This window comes from Calonectris borealis, chromosome 3 (genome assembly GCF_964195595.1).
Source record: "Calonectris borealis chromosome 3, bCalBor7.hap1.2, whole genome shotgun sequence".
Lineage (NCBI taxonomy): Eukaryota > Metazoa > Chordata > Aves > Procellariiformes > Procellariidae > Calonectris > Calonectris borealis.
Genome location: NC_134314.1, coordinates 22,502,068 through 22,528,614, shown reverse-complemented (window position 1 = coordinate 22,528,614; position 26,547 = coordinate 22,502,068). Strand labels below are relative to the sequence as shown.

General features: G+C 38.6%; 1 protein-coding gene across 2 annotated transcripts in view; it reads right to left on the bottom strand.

The window, feature by feature from the left end:
• The window catches only part of SH3YL1 (SH3 and SYLF domain containing 1), a 50,904-nt gene that overhangs the window by 23,605 nt on the left and 752 nt on the right, over positions 1–26,547 (bottom strand). The window contains exons 2-9 of one of the 2 annotated variants that reach the window (XM_075145146.1): positions 14,889–14,999; positions 13,767–13,880; positions 13,218–13,282; positions 10,655–10,767; positions 7,958–8,086; positions 5,867–6,011; positions 4,528–4,600; positions 3,742–3,798 (exon numbers count right to left, since the gene is read on the bottom strand). In XM_075145146.1, coding sequence (XP_075001247.1) covers positions 3,742–3,798; positions 4,528–4,600; positions 5,867–6,011; positions 7,958–8,086; positions 10,655–10,767; positions 13,218–13,282; positions 13,767–13,880; positions 14,889–14,999 — 807 coding nt within the window. Of the gene's footprint in view, positions 1–3,741; positions 3,799–4,527; positions 4,601–5,848; positions 6,012–7,957; positions 8,087–10,654; positions 10,768–13,217; positions 13,283–13,766; positions 13,881–14,888; positions 15,000–26,547 lie in introns of both variants that reach the window. The other variant, XM_075145145.1, reaches the window with a different exon arrangement.

The window sequence follows — 26,547 nt, the reverse complement described above, 5'->3', positions numbered from 1 at the left end:
TTACAGTGTTGTAGCTGTAGACCCACCCTCTTGTTCATAAACATTCCCGAAAGGGAACATATTATTGAGCAGAGGTAGAATGAAACACTAAGCAAGTATACATTTTCAAGGACAGAGAACTCAAGCCCATGATGATTTTTGATAACTGTGTGAATGAACAGTGAAAGAACAGTGTTTGGAACGGGAAAGTTTTTTGCATTTTCATTCCCATTCCTGCCTCAAGTCTGTTTCCTGATTGTTTCAGCATCTTGGCAATTTTAAGTGATTCTTTTCCAAACATGTGAACCAGTCCTTTTCTGATTCTGAACTAATTGCCTGTTAATGATTCAGTTCTCACCAACATTCACTTTAGCCCAGCTCCTGCTTTTACTAGGGGATAGCTACTCCTGCTGCTACCAGTTCAGTTGGGAAACCATATCACTGCAACATTTTCAGAATTGTATAGTATTCAGCAACCTGTTAGGAGGATAGACAGGTAAGTCAAGTAACCGTTCATCTACAGTTTTGGTTGCTTGCTGCTCCATGGCAGAACGCCAAGTAGAAATAACTAGAAAACACAACAACAATGAAAAATTAATATCTAGGATTAGATATTCTGGTGTGATAAACTATCAACCTAATATATCTAAAAAAATTGTCCTAATAAAATAAACTTCTCCTGAGCCTACAATGCCCAAATAGTCCACTAAAGAACCACGGGTCATTTATATTACAGACGTCGTACAGCACTCTGCAGAAACCTTCTATCCAGATAAAGTACAGCTAGATCGTGGCAATGAAGCTCGGAAGGACCAGTTCGCCCTTTTATTAGATTGTACAACTTAGAGGGGACAAGTAGAAAAATGAAGCTGCAAATCTCTAATTCTAGTAAGGCATGAACTTTCATACTCATAAGCAAATCTAATTTCTTTATCTGAACAGTCTCCAGAAAAATCTCTACTACTGTAGAAACTTCATACTTCACTGAATCACAATAACTATATCAGCTATGAGTTGGTGTTTTTCCAGAATTGTAAAAGGTCTCTGCAAATTATTATTTTTTTAAAATAACATTTGTGGTATTTCCAAGTTTCTGGAAACATTTTAAAGCATTACTGAACCTCATTTTACAACTAAAGGCATTACCTTAAGTATTATTCAGTTACATGAAAACAATGTACATGCATCGGAGTTCAAGTATCACATCATCAGTTTAGAAATACATGTTTTTCATTTAACATTCTTCTTGCATTTGAAAACAGGTTATATTACATTACCTGTCTAGATAATTCAGATCCACATAAAATAATTAAAAATGTTTCATCCACAAATCTAGCTCTTCTTCCATCTAATGAAAATTATTACTGTTTCAACCTTTCTACTATTGTAGTAACTGTAGCAAAACCAAAATCTCGTAACACAATGCCAACATCCCCTCTCCCCACCCAAAAGCAAGTCCTTACTACTGGCAATCCAGACAGGCTTGTTGCTCAATATCAAAACCTATCCCTGCACAAACCATTATATCTAAAATGTAGCTTTCTAAAGATTAGTTTCATGCACTCTTCTATTAATTATCTAATAACTTTTTTTTTTTTAAAACTAGCAAGATGTAAAAAATGTTTAACATTTTTTTCAGATCACTGTAGAACATCCGTTGCAGCAACTAATCCTGCAATAAAGATTGGCTAGTGTGAGCTATAGCTGCTAGGCAGCTCTGCTGAAATCATCTGGACTATAAACAGGCAGGAAGAGATTGTTGACAGGAGGTATGGCCTTAAGGCTCCTTCTATTCCATCACCCAGCATTAATACACCCTTTGTTACTGATGTGAAAGGGACTGGAACTCTTTTCCAGCCTCCCATCAACACGGTGTATGCTACAGTATTGAGGCACTCAGGAGAACTGACTTCAACCTTGATTTTTCCCTGTGATAAGAACAATTCTTTAGCCTTTAGAAACATATAGTACTTCTGTGGATTCAGATAGCATTTGAACTGTTACCTATAGAAACACAACCTGCAACAGAAGGCAAAATATACCATGCCAAGCTTGTAAGGTAAACAAAAATTTACCATAAGACAACATTTCTTGCAGGAAGTGTCATTTACACAAGATCCTACTGCCTATTGCACTCTTCAAAGATAAGCTTGTGTATTTCTAGAAATCGTTAGGAATCCTCAGTAGTAGACTGACTGAGTCTACATTTTGATTTCAAAGAATCTTGAAAGCTAACAACAAGATTTCTACCTTGTCACTTGCACCTGAATGGAAGAACACTCCCTTTAATATAGTAAATGTGTGTGCAAGCTTTTCCTACTGCTTTACAAACCTCTTCTCAGTTGGTCAGGGTTTTGTTTAAGACTGGGAAAGTTTAGTTTTAATGGCCAGGAAACAAATTTTTCTTTCTGTTTGAATGACAGCTGCTGAGTACAGATCACTAGAGACATCATTCTTTTCCTGGTACAAGTCCTGAAGCACACCAGCAAATTTTGATTCTCAGGAAGTCTCTTGATCTGCAGAAGTTACATCAACAGGTCAGCTTAAGATCCGCCTATGTTGGTCCCTTAAACACCCCCCCCCCCCCCAACAACATATATGGAGAGAAGATATGAAGGAGAATGTAAAAACAATGACACATACAATTTATCTTAATTTTTAGTGAAAATCTCTAATTACATGAACCAAGAAATGAAAAATACAATCATGATTTTGGCCTTCAGACAACAGAGTTTAAATACTGTGTTAAATACTCTGCCTGAAATAGACTTTTCACTGTGATCTATTATCCAGCTTGATTTTAGCTCCATTTTCAAAAGCAAAAAAGACATCTTTTGTTTCATTTTGTTTTTAAATGGTGCACGCAATATGTGAAAATGTGCATACATATTCATACATTTATACACATATATATGTAATATAGAATGCCTTGGTCTTGGTTTTGATCCTAGCAGAGACCACTAAAACATTTATCAAATGCACAATACGTTTCATGGGAGAAATAATTTATTTCACTGACGTTGAAACAGCTAACAGTCTTTTACCTGTGAAAGATGAGACTCCTGGTGGAACAGAACACTATAGCAGTCAAATGAAATAACCACTTTGATAATAGAATTTTTCCTAACAGATCACAAGTTTTCAGATGATGGGCCCCACAGTTCAAGAGTTACATTGCAAATACTATAGAGTAAGATTCTCCTGTTAGAGCTGAAACTGCTTTAAGCTTAAGAGAATCAGAATAGAACAACATACAAGTAGTATCTTTTTAGTATAATGCAGAGTTATCTCAACTCAATACAAAAACCTCAAGGAGTATAACTGCAATGGAAATCTGTGTTTATGCCAGCATAATCAGATATGACCTGTGGAAGCACTTTTTAATTAAAACTGGAGTTATAGTATCTTGCATAAGGACTTGGACACAAGCTTGTTTTATCAGCTTTCTTTTTGACTTCAATTAGGTGGTAACGTAAAACAATTTTACTACTTTCAGTGCATTTTTCAAGCTCACTGAATAAAGCAAAAGAACTTTTGCTGTTCAGAAAAAGAACATCGTTGTTGGAATGTAAAGCCAGGGAATAAGATTCACATTTATGAAATATTTTCAGGAGAGCATACAAGACCTGTATCTCATTTTAACACATGGACAATAAAGAAAAATACATATAGCCAAATATTGTTAGATTGTCTTCCAAATACTTTTAGGACTTTCCGGATTCCACACTGCATTAATGAAATATGTGTAAGCTTAGTACTTACCCACAGAGGCATAATCATTTGGAAGTTCAGGGTAAAGTTTGTTTGTATTCTTTTTAGCTGAAAGAGAAAATTAAGTAGCAAGTTATATGATATACTAACATGTATTGTTATGTTTCATATACTGCTTTTCTAATATACGTTCAATAGTTATAAAATGATTGCAGTTATCCAAGGAGCAGTATAGAAGAAAGAAATAAGGACTTTGCCTTATATCCTTGTCCAGAGAAATAAATCAAGTTAACAACAGGAGCTGCACAGTAAAGCCTCACTTTCAATAAGAGCACTTTGGTAGACAAACTGTTATGGAGCCAAAACTCTGCCTCTTCTACTCTACTGTAAGACCTCCACCTATTAAAAGATAATGACAACCTAAAAGAGAAATTTTAGTTTTCTAGAAACCAGAAGTTTCTACAAGGAGGACTAGCAGTTTCTAGTAGCACTGTTCTTACTAAGAAGTTTCATTGTACCATGAGGCTTCTATGTATCCAATAAACATGAATGCTTCCTTTGAACTATTACATGCTTCTCTAACTATGCAAACACTACTTCTATAGCAAATCTGTCAGACAAAAAGGTTTGTTAATATAAAACAAACAAACAAAACCTTTACCCTTTATTGCTCATGGCACTATCCCAACATGCTTTCAGTGTTTGCCCAAGGAAGGGTATTAACAAAATATTTTTATAGAGAAAGCTACTACTATAATAATTGCATAACATTCATTAGCTTTAATGCTCTAATTTTATATAGAGAATAAATTAATCATTACCAAAATGTTTTCTAACCTGGTGGTGTTGGCCTAACAGTGGGTTTAGGTGGCTCTGGTCTCGATGATGGTCTAGCAGGTGGGTCATTTACCTAAAATGCACAAATTTTTTTAAAAAAAACTGCATCACACCTGGAAGTGGATTGTAACTTCAGAGCCTGGAGGTATGTCAAGTTACACTGAAAAAAAAAAACCCTCTTTTTTTGTATGAACTCAGGAAGCACACTAAAGAACTAGTGACATACACATGACTGTAAAGTAATTCAACATAGATTTAACAAAGGTGAAAGTAAACGATTGTCTACCAGTAACATCAACATCTACAAGAAAACATCTCCTACAGTTCTCAGTATTGTATTGTAAAGGTGATCATTTGAATGGAAGACATAAAAAGTAGAAGAACGAAGAGTATCCACATCAAACCTGGTATGATCATTATTTACAGATTAACTTGATTAGGAATAGTTGAACAAACTTTTCTAATCATCACCTCAGATCTGATTACGCACTATTATAAGAACAAGGATATATTTTGTTATTCTGGAGGATGCAAAGCAAAACCAGCAACATTCTTGTCCAGAAGAGCTGTGCTGGTTTTGGCTGGGATGGAGTTAATTTTCTTCATAGTAGCTAGTATGGGGCTATGTTTTGGATTTGCGCTGAAAACAGTGTTGATGATACAGGGATGTTTCAGTTACTGATGAGCAGTGCTTGCACAGAGTCAAGGACTTTTTAGCTTCTCGTGCTCAGTACATAAGCTGGGAGGGAGCATAGCCAGGACAGCTGACCCCAACGGACCAAAGGGATATTCCATACCATATGACATCATGCTCAGCATATAAAGCTGGGGGAAGAAGAAGGAAAGGGGGGAGCGTTCGGAGTGATGGCGTTTGTCTTCCCAAGTAACCGTTACGCGTGATGGAGCCCTGCTTTCCTGGAGATGGCTGAACACCTGCCTGCCAACGGGAAGTAATGAATGAATTCTTTGTTTTGCTTTGCTTGCATGCGTGACTTTTACTTCACCTATTAAACTGTCCTTACGTCAACCCATGAGTTTTCTCACTTTTACTGTTCTGATTCTCTCCCCCATCCCACTGGGGGGGTGTTAGCAAGCGGTTGTGTGGGGCTTAGTTGCTGGCTGGGGTTAAACCACGACAAGAGCCTACCAGGGCAATACCTGAAGGAATGTGTTACTCACATGCAGTATCTGCAATGTGTTACGCCTTTAAGCATCCAATAGGGAACTTAAGAATGCCACATGAACATCAACATCAACATTGCCACTGACTAGAAACAGTTCAGGAACAGATAAAGCCTATGTGAAAAAGAGGTGCACAAACCCTTCTTTGTTCCCTTACAGCTTTTCCTGGATTATTTTTTTGCTCTTCATTTTCATATACTTCAGTGAAGGATGCTAGAGTTTCATAAAGATCTTCTGCTTGAGCAGGAAAAGGCACATCACCAAGCAAGATGGCACTAGCCCGAATATCCTGCCCATAAAACCTGATACAAAAGAAAAGATGCCAGGTATTTGATCACCATAACATTCAATATCTAGATGAACCCATCTTGTGCAAATGTTCTTCACCCCTCCCCAGCCTCGCATTTCTCCTACTGATCATCTATTGAGAAATGACAGAACTAGATCAATGCTGTAAATTTTGAATGAGAAGTAATTGCAGAAAACTTGAATGCCTACCTACCACCTTATTTCAAAATTTTCTTTACCAGTAATATTCTGTTCCTGGTCATGCAGAATGCATTAGCTAGACCATTTGAAAGCCAATCACACAGCAATCACACACTACTTTTGCAAAACATTGTAATAGATTCCTTAATGATGTAGTAAAACTCCTTAATGGAAGCACTGGAACCTCAATTTTATGAGTGGAGATAGCTGAAAGTTACCGACTGGCATTAAAATCAGCATTAGTCTTTGCTGATATTAGCAGAATCCAAGTTTTCACAAACACAGAACATATAAGTGCAAGACACTCAGCGGTTCCTTGGATTTTAAGCTTAACAGGCTGCACAAAGGAAGCAGCATTTCATAAGCGGGGTATTTTCTCAAATTCAGTGATGCTCTAAACCAGATTTTTTTGGCGTCAAGTGGCCTAAAAAAATATTTCATATTAAGCAGTAAATACCTCAATAGCTATCTTCTATGATATTATACTGGGTTTATTATACTGGGTTACTGCAAGGTTTTGGTAGGGGATGGTGCTGCAGGGGTGGCTTCTGTGAGAAGATGCCAGAAGCTGCCCCATGTCAGACAGAGCCAGTTCCAGCCTTCTCCAAGATGGACCCACCACTGGCCAAAGCTGAGCCCGTATTTAAGAAAGGGTAAAAAGAGCTGCGCAACAGCAATTGGGAGAGAGAAGTGAGAATATGTGAAACAACTCTGCAGACACCAAGGTCAGTGAAGAAGGAGAGGGAGGAGGTGCTTCAGGCACTGGAGCAGAGATTCCCCTGCAGTCTGTGGTGAAGACCATGGTGATACAGGTTGTGCCCCTGCAGCCCATGGAGGTCCACAGTGGAGCAGATATCCACCTGCAGCCCACGGAGGACCCCACGCCAGAGCAGGTGGAGGTGCCCTGAAGGAGGCTGTGACCCCGTGAAGAGCTCCTGGCAGGACCTGTGGCCTGTGGAGAGAAGCCCACACTGGAGTAGGTTTGCTGGCAGGACTTGTGGACCCATAGGGGACTCATGCTGGAGCAGTCTGTTCCTGAAGGACTGCACCCCATGGAAGGGACCCATGCTGGAGCAGTTCTTTAAGAACTGCAGCCTGGGGGAAGGACCCACATCGAAGAAGTTCATGTAGGAACTCGAGGGAGAGGGACCCCACACTGGAGCAGGGGAACACCATGAGGACGAAGAAGTGGCAGAGACAAAACTTTATGAACTGACCACAATTCCCATTGCCCACCCTCCTGTGCCGTTCAGGTGGAGGAGGTAGAGAAGTTTGGAGTGAAGTTGAGCGCAGAAAGATGGAAGGGGTGGGGAGAAGGTGTTTTTTAGATTTGTTCTTATTTCTCATTATCCTACTCTCTTATTAACTGGCAATAAATTAAACTAATTTCCCCAAGCCGAGTCTGTTTTGCCTCTGACAGTAATTGGTAAGTGATCTCCCTGTCCTTATCTCAACACATGAGCTTTTCATTGTGTTTTTTCTCCCCCCATCCTGTTAAGGAGGGGGAGTGACAGAGCAGCTTGGTGGGCATCTGGCAGCTAGCCAAGGTCAACCCACCACAGATATATAATCTTTAAACATTCAGCATCTTCTCAATACCATTGCATGATGTCTAAATTGAAGACACTGTTGCCCCTCAGGAAACTCTAAACCCATCACAGTACGTTCTCACAACAAACTCTTTTTCCAAATTTAATGTGTTCTAGTTCATTTTGTCACTATGCCTTCACTGAATCATCTAGACTTGAAGAGAACTTACTTGCGATTTGTTTCTTTCCTTTCAATTAAACAGGTTCCTTCCAGAGATACACCTGCAAACAGTCCTCGAGATTTGCAGTATGTATAGACAGCAGCAGAGCTTCTCAGGGCAACATCCCCTTCTAAGTTTCTAGAAGAAAAAAAGTTTTGGTTGATATTCTTCAATATGGCTTTGCAACATGAATAGCAATTGTCTTTTTATTTTAGTCCTACCAAAAGCCAGCAAGAGTTTCACTTCTCTCTGTTCTTACAAACTCTACTGAATATATTCAGCTCGGTAAGACTTGAAATCCATTTTCAATTCTTATTTCAGACAGGACCTAGTACAAAGTAATTAATTTCTTTGATAAGGTTTCCTCTGAAGCACAGAACAATGTTCCCCCATCTGAATGCTCCATGTTAGACCTTCTCTTGCATTCAGCAGTCCGAAAATGATTAACTCATGTTTTAATCATGTTTAAAAACAATCTGATTACATTTGTGGTGACTTGGAACCCTATCCAATATATCCAAATCTTCCTTGATTTTATGGTGCCCAAAACAGCACAAAATATTTCAAGTAAGGCCTTATCAGACCTCAATAGAACTGGAAGATTACAATGTTTGTCCTACACAGGATCAGAGAATATTTTAGGTTTGAAGACACCTCAGGCAGTCCGCCAGTCCAACCTCCTGCTCAATATCGAATTGAGATCAGGTTGCTCTGGGCTTTGTCTAGCCAATTTTTGAAGACTTCCAAGGAGACAGATTCCAGAGACAATCTGAGCAACCTGTGTCAACGCTCAATTATACTAATATTGAATTTTTTTTTCTCATATCCAGTCAGAATCTTCCTTGTTTCAATTTATGACTGCCATCTCTCACTATCTTGCCATACACCTCAGTAAAGAGTTGGGGTCTGTCTTCTTGGTAATCCTCTGTTGGAAATGCAGCCTCTTAGAAGATGTCAAGGTCTTCTCTCCTCTAGGTTAAATATGCTGAGCTCTCCCAGCCTCCTAGTTCATGTGCTCCATGACCCTGGCCATCTTGGTAGCCTTCCGCTGGACGCACTCAAGTTCATAAACATCTTTCTTGTACTGCAGGGCCCAAATTGGGCACAATATTCTAGGCACAGTCTATGAAGTGCCAAGTAAAGGGGAGCAATCACTTCCCTTATCTACTGGTTGCAGCTCTGTTCATGCGGCCCCCTACGCTGTTCGCTGCCTTTGCTGTCAGGACACACTGCTGACTCAGCCTGCTGCCTACCAGGATCCCCGCACGTTCTCAGTAGGGCAGCTGCCCAGCCTGGCAGGCCCTGCCTACATAACTGCAGAGGGTTCAACCAGCCAAGGGTGCAGGACTTAGCATTTGTCCTTGTTTAATTTCATGAGGTTTCCTGTTGGAACTTTCCTCTACACTCTCTAGGTCCATCACTCTGAATGGTGGCCCTTTTCTGAAGTGTATTGGCTGCACCCTCTGATTTGGTGTCATCCACAAATTTGAAAAGCCTATTTTACATCAGCTCCTCCAAGTCACTGATAAAAATATCAAGCAGGAGAGGTCCCTGAAGAGTCTTCTGAAGAATTCCACAGGAACCTGGCCTCTGAGTACAACATGAATAATTTACCACTATTCTTCAAGCCTGATGATCTGGTTTTTCACTTATTTGCTAGTATGCCCCACCCTGACACCTAGGCCACAGGGATGTTGCAGGAAAGCATACTGAACGCCTTGCAAGGCAGATGACATCCCCTGCCCTCCCCGATCCACAGATCTCTCTCATCTGTGGAACAGGTATCATCTTATCCTTTTATTTTTTCAGAAAAGATTACGAAACATCAGTAAAAACATCTTAAAAACAAAGGTGTAAGGAGGCGTACGTCCCATGAGAAGAGTCTCAGGCAACTGGGCTTGGTTAGCCTGGAGAAGAGAAGACTTAGGGGGGGCCTAACAGCAGCCTTCAAGTATCTATGAAGAGGCAATCAAGAATATGAAGCCAGGCTCTTTACAGCAGTGCATGGTGGAAGGACAAGAAGCTATGGACATAAATTGAAACAAGAAAGGTTTTGATTGGATGTAAGACAAAACTTTTCACAATGAGGACAGCTGAGCAGTAGAACAAATTGCCCAGAGAGCCTGAGGTGTCTCCACCTTTGGAGGTTTTCAAGACTCAACTGGAAAAAAGGCCTGAGCAACCTGATCTAAGTCATAACAGACCTTGCTTTGAGCAGAAGATTGGACTAGAGATCTCCTAAGGTGCTTTCCAAATTAAATTATTCTGTCATTATATAATCTCATCCTTCAAAGCAAGCTGGATTAACCACTTTGGGTTTAAAAGTAATTATTTGGTGTATTTTTTATTTATTGTCAGGCAGATTTGTGGTGACAGAAAGCACATGCCCATAGGTCAATGAAAATAATAGTTGTCAGGCACAGTAGCACCTGTGCTCTTTATTGAACCCAGCCAAGCAGTCTCCTGCAAAAAGAGAATAAGCATCAGAACACCTTCCTTCTACCAATAAATGCCTTTATCAGGAAAGAAAAAAAAGCAAAAAAAAAAAGGTATAACACTACAAGAACAATATGGTCCAGTCAATATATACGTTGCACAGGTTGTTTTGTAATATATCAAAAAAAGTCATGTGAATGTTTATAAATAGCTTTAAAAACTATCTTCCATATTTAATTCTACCCCATATTAGGAAAGTATTTTACTCACCTCCCCAGAGGTCCAATTGCCACAGTAAGATTTCCTCCAAGTGTAAGATTCCCTCCTTTGGCAAAAGCTTCTACTGCTCTTTCATGATTCAATATTATCACTAAGTCTGAAACCTATAAAATATTAAATAAAACTACTATACTTTTTAAAAAGAAAGTTCGAATGGCATGGGAAAAGAATCGTATGATTTGCAGGAAAACAGGTGGGAGCATCGAAGATATTCCCTTCCCCAAATGAAAACTAGCTCCAGATTTATCAAGGTTTTAATTCAAGCGAGAATCTCTCAGAGAATTACTTCCTTTCTTGCAAAGTATTCTTTTGAAACAGTTTTCATAACAAAGTTGATACTTTTTCTGCAAGATATTTAGAAACTAAGAGTCCTTTCACTTACATTTTTAAACAAATTTGACTTTTTTTTCAAGTGCAGATATGGTCAGTATGTGATAGACAACAGCTGTAACAGAAACACTATTTTAATTCAAAATTTCCCAATTAACAAGTTTTTATTTTCTATGGCTTTTGCAAACAATTATGAAGGCATTTTCAGATTAAGAAAACCATTCTGATCCTTCCATAATTGAATTAGTAACAGCAAGACAGAACTTAGTAAACAAAAATTACTTGTTTGTCTGTCCAAAGAATAAGCAACAATAAAAAGAATACAGGTTTTCCCATTATTGACAAAATTTTATTTTCTTGATCGAAAATTAGGGGTTTAATATATATCTAAGTCTGTGTATATATATGAATTAATATTTATTTTTTTAAGACTTGAATATATGAGATGTAGCCAATTTCTTCAAGAAACTATTAAACCAAATAACTGGAGAGCTAACAAAGTATTTTTGAAAGATTCAAATGCAAAATAAAAAAAAAAAGAAAATCACTATTTTTGAAAGACTTTATTTGCCTGGATATGGAAACAAAATGCATGTATCGAAGAACTTTTACTACTATTTAAGTTGATGCCTATTACCATCAGTACTGTAAAAATATCACTCTCTTCAATTTAACAAATTTCAACAGAAGTCTCAACTCTTTTCCCAAACTATGAAGCATTTTAAAGTAGGAAAAAGTCTTTCAAACACAAGCATAATCCTATAAAGATCACTCTATCTTACCTGAAAGCTCAGTAAACACACTACAAGTATTTAAAAAACCAAAAAAACCTGCAGCAGTACCAGCCTGTTCAACAGAGTAGATTACACTTTTGTAGCTTACTGTGATGGATTATTTTTTAAACAGATGTGCCCAGGAACTAGTGCCTGATCTTTCATCTGATGGACTTGATTGAAAGCCAGGTTCAGAAAAAACTTTCAACTTACCCCAAATTCCAAACAGTGACAGCAGGGAATACAAAAGGAAATACCAGATTATTTGCAAAACAAGGCTGGCCCAGAAGTATTACACACAGCGTAAAAGAGGCCTTTGTTATTAGCCCCCTGGTAACCTCCACTCCATCCCAAACAAAAGATGGCTGACATGAGTAGTTTCTGAATCATCCAGGAATGGAGAGAGAATGTCATTCAGGATGCTGCTACCTCCTCTTACCCATTAAGAGGATGCTTATTCATTAGCTAAAGCTAAATGAATCCATAGTGAGAAAACCTTCAAGGAAAGCATTTACATGAATTTTAAAATTGGTCTTTAATTTGAGGTACCAAGTTGTTTCACTTGGAAAAACATGCAAATACTATGACTTCTGAAGTCTGTGATTTCCTTCTTGTTGTTTAAAACCACCCATAAGTACCACTACAACTATGTCAACTATAATCTCTCCTACAGGAATAAAATTCAACCAATTTCTACAAGTTTTAAGTTTATATATTTCATAGAATCATTAAGGCTGGAAAAGACCTCTAAGATCATCGTGTCCAACCATCAACCCAACACACCATGTCCACTACACCATGTCCCTAAGCGCCTCATCTACACGTCTTTTAAATACTACCAGGGATGGTGACTCCACCACTTCCCTGGGCAGCCTGTTCCAAGGCCTGATCACTCTTTCAGTAAAGAAATTTCTCCTAATCTCCAATCTAAACCTCCCTTGGCGCAACTTGAGGCCATTTCCTCTCGTCCCATCGCTAGTTACTTGGCAGAAGAGACCAACACCCACCTCACTACAACCTCCTTTCAGGTAGTTGTAGAGCGCAATGAGGTCTCCCCTCAGTCTCCTCTTCTCCAGACTAAACAACCCCAGTTCCCTCAGCCGCTCCTCTTTACTGGATACAGTATTAAGTATAGGATACTTTTAATTAACTCCTATTGGCTTAAATGTGAACACTGACTGGAAGTTTTCCATAAGGGAAAAATTCAGTCTGCTAGAAGTGAGAAATCAAGGAAATAGCTATTATGCCACTTCTCTTCCTTTAAATCTCTCCAAGCAATTAGACTGATCAAAAGCCCGTATTTTGTTTGTCTTGTATAAATGAATTTATAATAGCTTTTTTACACAGAAAAATGGATCCTACTATCTCACCAACATTTAGATCTTTGTCAATGCATTTTAATTTCTTGCAAAAAAAGTTACCAACAAGTCATTTCAAATGCGAAATTATACCTCAATTCCAATTTCAAATCCACCACCAAGGCCAGCAATTCCTATTGCAGAAGGAGCAGACCAGGCTGTCATGCAAAACAAGACAAATTTACAGAAGTTTTAACACATTATAACAATTTTATTATTAGAGTTCAAAAATGCTAACAAGTTCTCTATTTAAAATTATGTTCACAACCACCAGAACGCAATCACATAATTATACTGATTTATCCCACTGGTAGGAATGTAAGAAATACAAACCCTCATTTAAACAAATCTTTGTTACAAATTATTTATCATACAGTTGTCCATGACTGGATATAATTCATTATTCTGATTAATGTTAAACTATAGGCTTTTCTATTTCAGACTTTTCTACACAGATACTGAAAGCATTATTTAAATCTGGCACAAAATTTTGAAGACAACTTTCAAACCAAACATTGTCACCTGCTGGCTTGACTCCTCACACGTCTCGTGTTTTATGCTATGAAAAGAAATAATGAAGAAAAAAATTTTTTTTTTCCTTTTAATTCTGCCATGAAGTACAAAAGGAAAATATTCACTTACTTCCATTAGGAAGACGAGCTAATACAATTCCACTTCCGCCTCGAGCGGTCACCAAAAATCCAGCTTTGATAACAGACAAAACTGCAAGGCCTTTGGCTTTAGCTATTACATGGGCTGAAACAGCAAAATCATTTATTCAAGATCTTGTAAGAGTAGTTCAAAGAGAAGGGGAAAGTAACAATTTTGAACACATAAGAGTCAAATAATCGAAGCAAAAGCTTAAAGAAAACTGTAATAAAGCTGAACTAATAATGACACCTCCACACCACAGTCAACCACAAAGCTAGTCACAGGTTACATTAGCCTGCGCTGATCTCTACGCTGCCACAACTGCTTCACCCATCCCAGTTAGCTCATACAGAATTAGTTTGCTTATTGTCACGAACATCGTGTGTGAGTACCCTTAGCAAGATAACGAGGCAGTAAATAGTTGACATTCATGTCTCTACAGATTTTTGGAGGAGAGGAGTCCGACTTTAAATCACAGCAACACACAGCAGCATAATCAGCTTATATCATTAGACAGTGTTTGTGGCAAATAAAATGTCATCATCCTACAAGTCTTATTACAGGCCTTCTGGAACATAATAGTTATAAATTCAAAGCCACAACCAGCAACACCAGATGAAGAAAGACACTAGGAGAAACACAGAATAACAACTGCAAAAATAAAGAGGACAGAAGCAAACAAGAGTGCTTAATCTGTATCAAAGGGGAAATGTACCCTGATCTCTTTCCTTCAACTTATTTTCACCTAGCTAATTCTGATAAACACAGATATTCAAGGACTAGAGCTACTATTCCATGTTCTCCCTTAAGAACAGACATTCACAGGGTGAGCATGAGACAGTCCACCCACCCCAGAGAGAAGCCTTCCTGTGCAGATACCCTATGGTTGGAAACACGTAAAAGATCTCTCTCAGTAAGTAATGTCTGCCTAGAATACAGCAAACTGAACCCCTTTACTTCCAAAATATTTTCACAAAAGTTATGGCACCCTAGATCTTCATTCCTCCCTAAGTTATGGTCAGTGAAAACAGATGGAATTGATAAAGAGAGCAGGATTTCAAACCAGGGGAGCACTGGAGGTTTTAGCTGAATCGAAACATTTTCTTTACTTACGAGGTATGATTTTATCAGGTCCATTTCTGGAAGTTATTTCTGTGAATTCTCGTAATATTTTAGCTGCCTTTTTAGCTTCTGACTTCAAGTTGGAAGGTATAGGGTTATTCACTGTAAAACATGAAAGAAATAAGAAATTATGTCTATGGTTAGTTCAGGATAGCTCATATAAAAATAAGACAGTGTGATTTGTATGGGAAAAGTGATTCTTTACAAATGAAGAGTAAACCAAACGAACCAGGAAACAGCAAATATAAGAAATTATTTTCTGCATCAGATCCACATTTTGTCTCTAATGGTAGTAACAGAAGATGCCACTTAGAAAGAGCACACAAGCCCAGAGGAAAAGGACCTGGGGGTGCTGGTTGACAGCCGGCTGAACATGAGCCGGCAGTGTGCCCAGGTGGCCAAGAAGGCCAACGGCATCCTGGCCTGTATCAGAAATAGTGTGGCCAGCAGGAGTAGGGAGGTGATCGTGCCCCTGTACTCGGCACTGGTGAGGCCGCACCTCGAATCCTGTGTTCAGTGTTGGGCCCCTCACTACAAGAAGGACATGGAGGTGCTGGAGCGTGTCCAGAGGAGGGCAAGAAAGCTGGTGAAGGGCCTGGAGCACAAGTCTTATGAGGAGCGGCTGAGGGAACTGGGACTGTTTAGCCTGGAGAAGAGGAGGCTGAGGGGAGACCTCATCGCGCTCTACAACTACCTGAAAGGAGGTTGTAGCGAGGTGGGTGTTGGTCTCTTCTGCCAAGTAACTAGCGATAGAACGAGAGGAAATGGCCTCAAGTTGCGCCAAGGGAGGTTTAGATTGGACATTAGGAGAAATTCTTTTACTGAAAGAGTGGTCAGGCCTTGGAACAGGCTGCCCAGGGAATGGTTGAGTCACCATCCCTGGAAGTATTTAAAAGATGTGTAGATGAGGCGCTTAGAGACATGGTGTAGTGGGCATGGTGGTGTTGAGTTGACGGTTGGACTCGATGATCTTAGAGGTCTTTTCCAACCTTAATGATTCTATGATTCTTTTCCTCAATCTTGTAATTCCTCAGAATCCACACTGATAAGAGCAAGGATGTTGGAGATACATCCTCAGTTGTTCTTGTCACTATTTATTTATGGGCTTGTGGCATATGAATTTGTCTAATACCTTTTCAAACCTGCTGATATTCTACAGTAGCAGTTGACTACCTGCTACTTAAAGAAATACTTGATCTATTTTAACTAATAGTTACAGTGAATGTCTGCTAGTTCAAATCTCATGAATTCTGGTGAACAACTATTGCATCCAACCCATCCGCTACCTTCATGCTTTTATAAATAGCCACAGCCCCCCAGCCTTTTCCACTTCTTCAGGAGTCCCAGCCTTCTCAGTCTCTCCTCAAGGTAGTTGCTCCATCACTCTGATCACTCTAATTGCTCTTCTCTGTACCATCATCAACTCTGCTGTCCTTCAAACCTGCAACTGTTGACCAATGAACATACAGCACTAAAATATTAACATCTCTGCTTTCTCTTCACATTAATGAATGGTATTTCCTTTCTCCTCACGAGATTTCTCTTACAGAGCTAAACTTGCAGCATGTTCTGAAAGTAAACAAAGTTCTGTTTCAGACCAAGCAATTTCCTTTAGAAACCTATTTCCTGTTGAAGTGCTTATCAATATTTTCTCTCCAATGTGATCCAACATAAGCACCTCTGTAGATTTCAACTGTAGAAAAAGTAGGGATTAGGAATAGATTAGGTTTGATTTATAAAGTCATAGACAACAGTGGCAAAGAAAAAAATCTTGAAATTTACCCGCCCAAATCCACGAGATCATAAATTCTGCACAAGAGTGTTGATTCCATTTAGATCTACCAGATCTGCTGCCATTAATCAACTACTGAACAGAATCAAGTATTATAAGATATTAATATTCTGCAACAGTACAAATGCCATTTTATGTATGAAGAGTATTGTTTCACCTGTAGATTTGCAAAACGAGGCCTTAGGGCAGATAAAAAGATATGAGTCAGTCTTGATTCTTACATCTACTAAAACCCCTCAAAGCTCATTAACCCCTCATTTAAATTATTCTTGTTTTCCTGTCTGGACATATCAACACCCACCATTTCCAAGTTTATCAGCAACAAATCGTCCCAGTAATACATGAATATATTGTCAGACCAAAGATGCATCTAGCCTCACATCTTATCTCTGAAAAGAACTAGCAACAGTATTTCCAAAAAATTCCACTGTTCTTAAATTTACAAAAGCATAGAAAAGACCGTGCACAGAGAAAAAAAAACTTTCAGTCAAAAGTAGCCTAGATTTTTAACCGGTATTCCCTGATCATTCATTCACCTCTTCACTCTGGGCAACATTCCCACCCAAAGCCATGAAGGTGAGGACTAAATACATTTTAGTCAATGAAGCTTGGAGAGCAATTCAGCTCAGACTAAGTGAAACACCTAGCAGCAAGTCAGCTGAAATTTCTGTCCAGGCTCCATTGACTAGAATAGGAATTACACCTCTACTTTTCAAAGTGAAGTATATTCCTCTAGTATGTTCTCCAAGCAAGAAAGAAGACTCCCAGAACAAGAAAGATTTTGACAGCTGAGACTTTGAACTAGCTTCCCCTGTGAAAGCTTGTAGCAATACTTGGCTTTGGTGAAAATGCAGCATGTGTAACATTGGAGAGTTTCAAGTAACAGCAGCCATCACAAGGTTGTGCAGAAATATCAGCCTCGGGAAACAGAAGGAAATAGATACATAGAATGCAACAGACTAAACTGTGTTGTGGTAACAGAGAGAAGACATACTAATTCTGTCTCCTAATCATCCCTTCTGTTTTCAGAAAGTTAAGATGATGGCCAAGTCCTGATGCGTGAAGGGATAAGGGAAGGTGAAGCTCTAAACTCTAAGAGCTCAGGACTTTCAGAAAAAACTATTGGCATGTGCAATTTTCTCTGACTGTTAAGGCACTAAAATTGTAAGCTAGCTTGCAGGAGTTTTGAACACGCATTTCTTCCTTGGGTCACCAGGCTGGAACTTGGCTACATGGACACAGGAAGAAGAGAGGCCAGTGTAGCCCAAACAAAACATGAATGGATAATTGCTTTTGGTAGATTAACAAACTGGGCTGGAGCAAATGTCTCCATTACTTCTGTTGTTTGTACCTGACGCTACATTTTCAAGGTCAGAGGGGAAACACTGCCAGCATGTTGTAAGAGAAAAATAGGAAGATTTTTGCTTTTCTACGGAGATACATTGAGGCAGTCACAAAAAGCATATTGCAACACCATTCTTCTCAAGAAGGCATGAATAATACACTTCTGGCATATTATAACTTATAATACACAATTGATATTGTAACACACAATGCGTGTCCATTTGCATAATCAGGTGAACACTTTTGTATGTAGGTTTTCACTTAACATATTTTATAAGTTTAGAGGTCTCAATTTTGAGGACAGTAACCTACCCAGTCTTCTCAAGATACATATTTCATGGTACTTAATTCTTCTTACTATTCAATAAGATTAAAGTGGAAGATATGCTTCATTTTAACTGTGGTAAAATGGACAGTTACATCCCTGACCATGCAGGACTCCCTAGCAAAGTGATCAATGAAAATAAGATGTGTGCACACTGGAGATAAAATACATTACGGACATAAAAAACATTACAGAACAAAAGTAAGCATTATCCAGCTTCTAGATTACAGAGAAATAAAATACACTTCTATGCTCCTCTCACTGTCCTCTTCCTTATCTTTGCATGCATTCCGGCCTCCCCTTTGCTTCTCTTTGGCCAATCTCAGATTTTGAGGAACATCTCCAATTCATTTCTTCTTACTACTAAAAAGGAAAAAAAAAAAAGCTCTTATTTCAAACAGATTAGGAGAGAAATCCCTTAGCTAAGTCCACTGAGAAAACATGAGATGTTTTGAGATCTAAAAGTCTGCAAACAAGAAGAGATGAGTTTAAAAAAAAAAAAAAAATCAATTTACAGTTTTCATATGCATTTTCAAATTCAGAATTGCTTCAAAAATATTTGACGGTTACCAGAAAACAGTGTGTGTATGTTTATGTGCATGCAGGAATTACTATTTAATTGAAGACAACTCAAAGCTGAACTTCATGAGCCAGCAAAAGTAATACTGTTACTACATCACTGTCTCTTCAACTCTCAATACATAATTGGTTTCAAAATCAGGCTTTGGTCACACCTTGGGGCAGGAGGATGTCAAAGTAACTCTCTTCAGTGTTTACTTTGAAAGTTTCTCAAGATACCTAGGCTGACTCCATGATTTTCCTACCTGGCTTATTTTTATGCTGGTGGTGCAATTTAGCTGCACTAGGATTCTAAACATCATATTCCCAAATGCAAAATTCACACAGAAGAATAGCATTGCTTGAGCAAACTGAAAATTATGTATTTCCAATCCCTCTAAAAGGGTATTCTTTGTGCCACATGTTGTGGGGTTTCTTTACTACCACGGAATAGGGGAGATGAAGAGACATTCCTCATCTAAATGTACACAGATGGAGCCAGATTTGTCCGTTTTCAGAAGCGGGCTAAGAAATGGATGATATTTCTAAAGCACAGCAGAGATACAGGGAGGGGAGAGGTAAGGAAAAAAGGAAGAGGTTGAACGCACTGCCAACTGAAGAGCTCAAAGCTACACCTTGTAGAGAAGGGTTGCAAGTAAGATGACTTACATCCAGATTTTAATTTAGACAGCAGCAGGTACAAAAATTAAAGCGACTTTAATTGGCAAGCAAGCATGGCACTGAAAGGTTTTAATAACAATGGACAGGATCAACAAGCCAACTGATTAAACACTTTCATTGCTGAAAACCAACACAGTTACTCAAAGTGGCTACCATATGATTCTTTCCATAGTGTTTTGAGTTTTGAGTTCCTTTATTTACTTCCATAATGTTATGTAGATACTAAGGAACTAGCAGGATGCCTACAAGGGTCTTGAGGAACTGACAATTTGTTTTTAAAAAAAAAAACAAACCAAAACAACAACCAAAAACAAGCCTACGCCCTGACCTTAATTACAGCTAATATGATGCTTGATAAAGCCTGTCTGGACTCCCATTTTGCTAAGATTGCTAAAGCCACAGCAAAAGAAATCTAATATTTTTATCGCTGAGGAAAGGGGGAGGTTTGGCTCTCCCTGTTAGGCTATGCCACATTCAAGATTTTGTTGACAGAATTCAAGATTAAATAAGGACACAGACAACAATCAACATTAAAAGGCAAAGTTTAATGGTTAGCTATATAGCGTGGGTGAGGCCTCGCTCTTACTATCAAATTTTAGATCAATCAGTTTTGTAAAACTTTGTCCAAAGGCAAAGGACATTACAAATTTTTCATTAAAAAAACAAATAAAGGGAAAATTGCACAAATATGTGGAAGACAATTCAAAACTACTTTTTTTTTTAAAATAAGTACATGGAGGTTTGCACTATAAAATGGTGGTCTTTGCCCCAAAATACAATAGAAATAAAATTACTAAAGATTATAGTGAAGGTTAGGGACAAAATCTTGTTTCTACTTATTTTAATCATTGTATAAACAGACAAAACCATAAGTGGGATTTCTGGGACATCAAAAATGGTTTAAACTTCTGTTCACCTACCAAATTGTCCTCCTTCTCCTCAAGCTTACCTTAGGATTTGAACTGTAAAATTCTTTTCTTAAAACCCAATGTAATATTGAAACTTCACTGAACAGACATTACAGAAATATCTGCTCTTTAATAAAAATATTGTACTAAATATTTAGAAACAAGCAGAATTTCCATGTTCAGTTTACCCCTTCAGTAACATAAGGAATAATCCTGTAGCACTGTCTCCATTATTAGCTTTTAAGTATGCATATATAATTGTCTGTTTTGTATTCAACCAGTGCTCAGGGAAGAGGTAACCAGGAGCAATAAGACAAGAATATCTATCAGGAGGATATACTGACTGATGGATTTGGAATGGCGTGACCAGCGAATGCTCAGCTGGGAGCAAGCTTCATTTGCACTGCTGCTTGTTGTTGAAAAGAAAAGATATTGAGCATATGTGAGTCAGCAACACAAACCCCACGGGGGAATATCACACCAAAATTGATTAACTGCTTAATTTGTAAGCTGATGAGGCAAGTGCGTCAGCCTCTAATTTACATTCTGACTAACAGTAATAATGTGTTGGCTGAACATTTGGTGAAATTATCTGAGCAAGGTGTAATAAAGAATAAATAAAGCCTTTTTACTTAAAAGCTATAACTAATTCTGATATAATCAAAATTCTGCTGAATATGAACAGATGAAATAAAGCATGGTGGCATTATGAGAAGCTGAACATCAAAAGCACAGTTTCAAAGAAGATCAATGATGAAGTGGAGACAAAGCCTCACATGCAGATTTCATACATACATTGCTCATGTATGTATGAGCTTTGAAGTATTTTGGTGGAAGGTGATTTTGGTTTTTTTTGGTTACAAAAAGAAGAAAAAACAATGGCAAATATCTTCTATGAGCCTCAGACAGTAATTCAGTCTTCACTTTCACTTCACTAAAAAGTTCAGAAACAGCACAAGAACACATTAAAACATAGCTGATTTGCAAATATCCATGGTTATAGCAGCAACATCAACGCTAAAAAGCTAGTATGAACAGAGAACATTCAAAATTATAAATTAAGAACATTCATAAACGAGAACTAGCATAGTTGAGAAAGGTTAAGGAAGAACATCTAATGGGAAAGAGAAACCTGAAAAGCAAGACAGTGCAGTGTTGGACAAGAGCCTAAACAAGAGATTTCAATTCAGCATTACAATTAAAGAGATGAATGTAATTTTGGTTTCACAAATGTGTAACATCGTGGTACTGTGGCAGCCAGCTCCAGCCTTGGGATTCATCTGGTACTTGGAAGTCCTAGAACAGCGTGTAAGACGTGCATTGTAAGCATTTTACCTAGCCCAAGAAAAAGTGAAGTTGTTTTTTTAAAGGAGTGGATGACAAGCAGCAGACTATGTTAAACGTGTTCCCATCAGTCTTCCTTCATTTACTACTTCCAACACTTGAAGCCAAAGGTAGACAGCAAAGCAGCCCAGGTCAATGAAAAGTCAAGAAAAGTTCTGTGGAGTCCAAGGAAATAGTGGCAGAAGTTGAAAAGGAACCTGAAGGAAAAGGATGGAATAAAATAATGGCAATAAGCAGCCCCTTTAGTTGAGACCCAGCAGGCTCCTTCTGTCAGAGCCTGAGCTCCATACTCCTGGTTTTGGAGCCAACACCAACAAGCAGATACTGTTTCCTTGAAACTCCAAGGAGCATGGAAAAGGCAAGCCTCAGAACGTGCACTTTGATCATCCTGCTGGAAAGCACTAATGATACGGCAAAAAGGAGTCTAGGAGAGCAGTAGCAAGGAATGAGAAAGTAGCAATTATTGACAGAGAGGTTCATGCCAATTGTGTATGTTCTACAATTCCGCCACAGGCAGCTGGAGAACAGAAAGGGAGACAAGACAACAGAGAATACATTGGTGTAAGGCAACGAAAGCAAAGCTGAAAAGGCGAAAACAGCATGTCTCTGTACAGTGAAGCCTTACACTAACCTCATGCATTTCTACCATGCTCCTCATCACTTGGATTCCTGAAATTTTACCAATTTTCACACAGTACTGTTCCTCAACAAGCTTAGTGTGAGTAGTAATTCAAGGGGGAAAAAAATGAGAAATGCTATTTTAAAGATTAGTACTTCTGAAAACCTGTATGGAATCTAGCATTGCATCTGTATGCTTATTCCAAGACAGTGAAGAAGTCAGACAACAATGATGACAAACCCAGTCATCTACATTTGGATTTTGGTATGCAAATACACAGTATGAAGTCAAACCAAAACCTACAGAATCACTAGTCTTTAGTCAAAAAAGAACTACTTCAAACACAGAAGCCTTTCCATTCATAGAAAGTAATGGAGATAGAGAGTGGATTTCTTCCTTTGTTCTCATCTTTGTAAGCCTGTGTTTTTCAGTTTTTGGAAGTTTTTTTGGGTGTTTTTTTTTTAAATACTGTGAGTTATGGAAATCAAAATGTCTCTGAAGATAACTCGAAGGAAGCCAGTATTATTGGAAGCATGTAACTGTGGTAACTCTGAACCTGTAGAGGGAAACTGCCCCACCTCTAACCTGCACTTGTACTACTTTTCCTATTATCCGGTGTTCCAAGGCAAATTGCTCTTTGCAGCCTTTATAAGCACCTAACTTCGGTTTAGGGCTTTCTGCTATGACTTTTTTTAAAGGCAAAAACTTGTCCTTCCTAGTCAAGTTTTTAAGCTGTTGTCCTCTAAGCACAGGGATTTTGTAAACTCAAGCTTATAGAGACACAAACTGAGATGTTAGCCAATGACCTTCCTGAAAGCAAAGCAAAATTTTTTTGAAATGCAGTAATTACATAAAATAACACATCCAAAAATAAGCTTAGCCTCTGCACAGGCTATCTGAATAAATTAAATTGTATGAAATGTGACAAAAATATTTATGCCTGTTAGCTATGTTAGTGTCAATATTGTCATGCCTAGTGTCCAAAATCATACAAGGTTTTTGGTCAGCTGCTAGTGTTGACAAGCTGCCCTTGCAGATTTTGCTACCAATTATGTATGCACTTCTAGACCATGGGAGCTCAGTATTTTTCACATGGAATATCCATTTTGTTAATGCTAAAAAAACCCCACAACACACAAAAACCCCCATGCCTGTCGTTTCATTGTGTGCATATTTTTTATTACTTTTCTCAACAAAGAGGAAAGGACTTAACTAACCCAAACACAAAGTGCATCACTTGGTACTTAATCAGTCCTCAATCCCACTTTGAATTAACTATTTCTTTGAGAAAAGTCAAGGAATTTGAAAAAACCCTGTAACACACAGAGCCACCCACATTATCAAAAGCATTTGATGACTTGGGTTCCTAGCAGTTTTTGTAGTGAAGTCAGCTTGGAGGAAATTCTAAACAGACATGCTGACTTTCCTCTCATCTCTCAGAAGGATGAACTTTCTGGTGAGAGTTGGAACGTATCAGGGTAAAATGATACTGACATAGCTGAAATTTGATTTCCATAGCACTTTAAAGAAAAATGTGTTCCCTTTGTAATGCAAGATTTTTCAACTAGGTGAGGTCTCCTCATTTCTAAGGAACTGTGGCATATGAAGACAGTCGCTACCACTCTGAGGCATAGCTGAATCAGAGGATTGGTTCCAAAAGGCACATCAGACATCTGTCCAACTGCACAGGAGGCAGAGCAGTGGAACACCTGTAGCTAAAAGTCTTCAAAAATCCTTGTAATTTTTGGCAATGACAAGAACGCTAAAATACTGAGTCCACAGTTCTACAACTGAGTTGCAGCCTTTGCGCTAGGAGAGAGGATAAACACAAGAGGCATGAGGAAGAAATCACTCAGTTTGTACAAAGATAGTCAGAAAACAGCATTTTCAAGAATAGAGAGACAGTGGTACACTCTACAACAAGAACCACAGGCAGAGTTACCTTGGGGGTTGTTTGAGACTAACAAGTGAACGCTTCCAAGAATTTGTATTACAAGAATTGCAGGCTTTTGCTCAAAACACGCCACCACACCTATCCACTCTGCCACCCAAGCCCTGGGAAACTGTCTACCTGAAACCCTTTTAGCAAGTCTTTCATATACACGTATTGTAATATGTTTGATGTGTAAACAGTTGGTACCAAAAGGGTTGGGTGCTGCCCACCAAGCCAGATAAGTAGTATGACCGAAGCTAAGTGAGAGCTAGGAATTCAGTTCTGCCTGTCTCTCCTCATGTTGATACAAGAGTTAGTATGATATGTGAAATTTAGACATGGGGGTAAGGGGAAAATCCCAAAGGGAATCCCAACTTCGGCTTGCTAACTCTATTTTAATCATGAAGAATACTCTTCAAGGCAATCCAAGCAGGTAAATAAGTACATTAATCTTTACACAAGAAAGCTTTAACTAAAACAAAGCTGTGCTTTTAAGAACAAAATCCTAAAAAACATCTTGTTTATCTTCTCACCAGGGACAGAAGCATAGCGAGGACAAAAAACGTGACAGACTACAATCCCAATGTGCACTACACAATAGCCCCGTATGCTATAATAATAAACTAAATGAAAAAATGTTTGGGTACCTTAACAAAATACAGACTTCAGCCATTTCCTGCAGAAAATATTTAACATTCTTATCAGTAAAACTGCCACTATCATTCTGTCCCTCTCATTTCCCCCTTTCATACACATCCCAATTCCCTGTGTGCGGCGGTCAAATCTAACAAGTTACTAATTCCCACAATGAATAATTTCTACAATTAATCACACAAGAAATATTTCTTCAAACTAAAAGGAATAATGAACATCTAAAAAAAAAAAAAAAACCAAAACAAAAACCCCCAGGAAGTATAAGTGCTTGATATTTATTAATCAAGACTTCGAAGACTTCTACTTAAGCTCTTAGAATGTCCTGTTCACAATAGTGTTTCTCGCCCACTAAGTCATACAGCCTATTCCTCATAGCAGCCTTGCATTACAGGCTCTTTTACAACAATGTAATGGATGTTTAAAAACCCCCAAAATATAGAGAGCTTATCACATCAGAAATAGTAATTCTTAGTGGTGAGAAACCATGATACAAGACAAAGAACAACGGTGAATTCTGTTACAGTTAATTTCAAAGGTATGAAGTTGACATAAACTGAAGAAGGTACAGACTATGACTCTTCCGATACTGAGGGCTGAGAACGCAGAACAATGCTTAAGACAACAATCCTCCCCGCACCCTTCCCAAAGAGATGGAAACATGAAATACTTCATCTCAAAGTTAGAGCTAGGCATGTGCCTACATGTAACATACACACATACAAATACTGGGTTTTATATGAAGTCCAGAATGGTATTTCATAGCATGCATTTCTACATACAGCCTCATCTCCCCCTGACCCACAAATGCATAGAAGGGTGGTGGTGGCAGGGAATCTATTTCCTATACTGACACCTCAAGGCAATCCACTTGATAGAAAGCAGGAATAAAGGCGCTCTACGCTGCGTGGCAGAGCTACCTGTGAGAATTACACAACAGACTCCTCTCGCCCTTCTCGCCTTTGCTGAGGCCACATCTGGTAGCTGAGCGGTGCCATGGCCTCCTTCTGGCCCCACCACCTCGCACTCCTGACACCTGCAAGCCCGCCTGCGCAACAGCAGAGTGCTGCAGCGCACGAGGAGAGGAATGCTGGATAGAGGATGAATATTTCTGATTACCAGTAATTTCCACTGCAAAGTTAAATAAATGAATACCACAAAATGCAGTTGTACAACTGCATTTACGAAAAAAGTGATGTATGCAGGCTAGCATATGAAGTGTGCTATTTGTTCCATTGCACAGAAAATGCTATATATAAGCTTTTCAGTTATAATGGTTAATTAGTCATCATTTTCATTTGAAAGTCACAGATTTGGCACAAAATTTAGAATCTGGCATTTTTATTTAACCTCCAAAGTGCTGCATTTTGACTGAAAAACAAGGCAAACAAGTCTTAAAAGCAGCAGAGGAATCCAGCCCCGGCCACACCCTGCCATTGCAGGGCCGGCAGCCAGCGTTACAAAACCCAGCCAGGTACATAGGATATCCCAACAG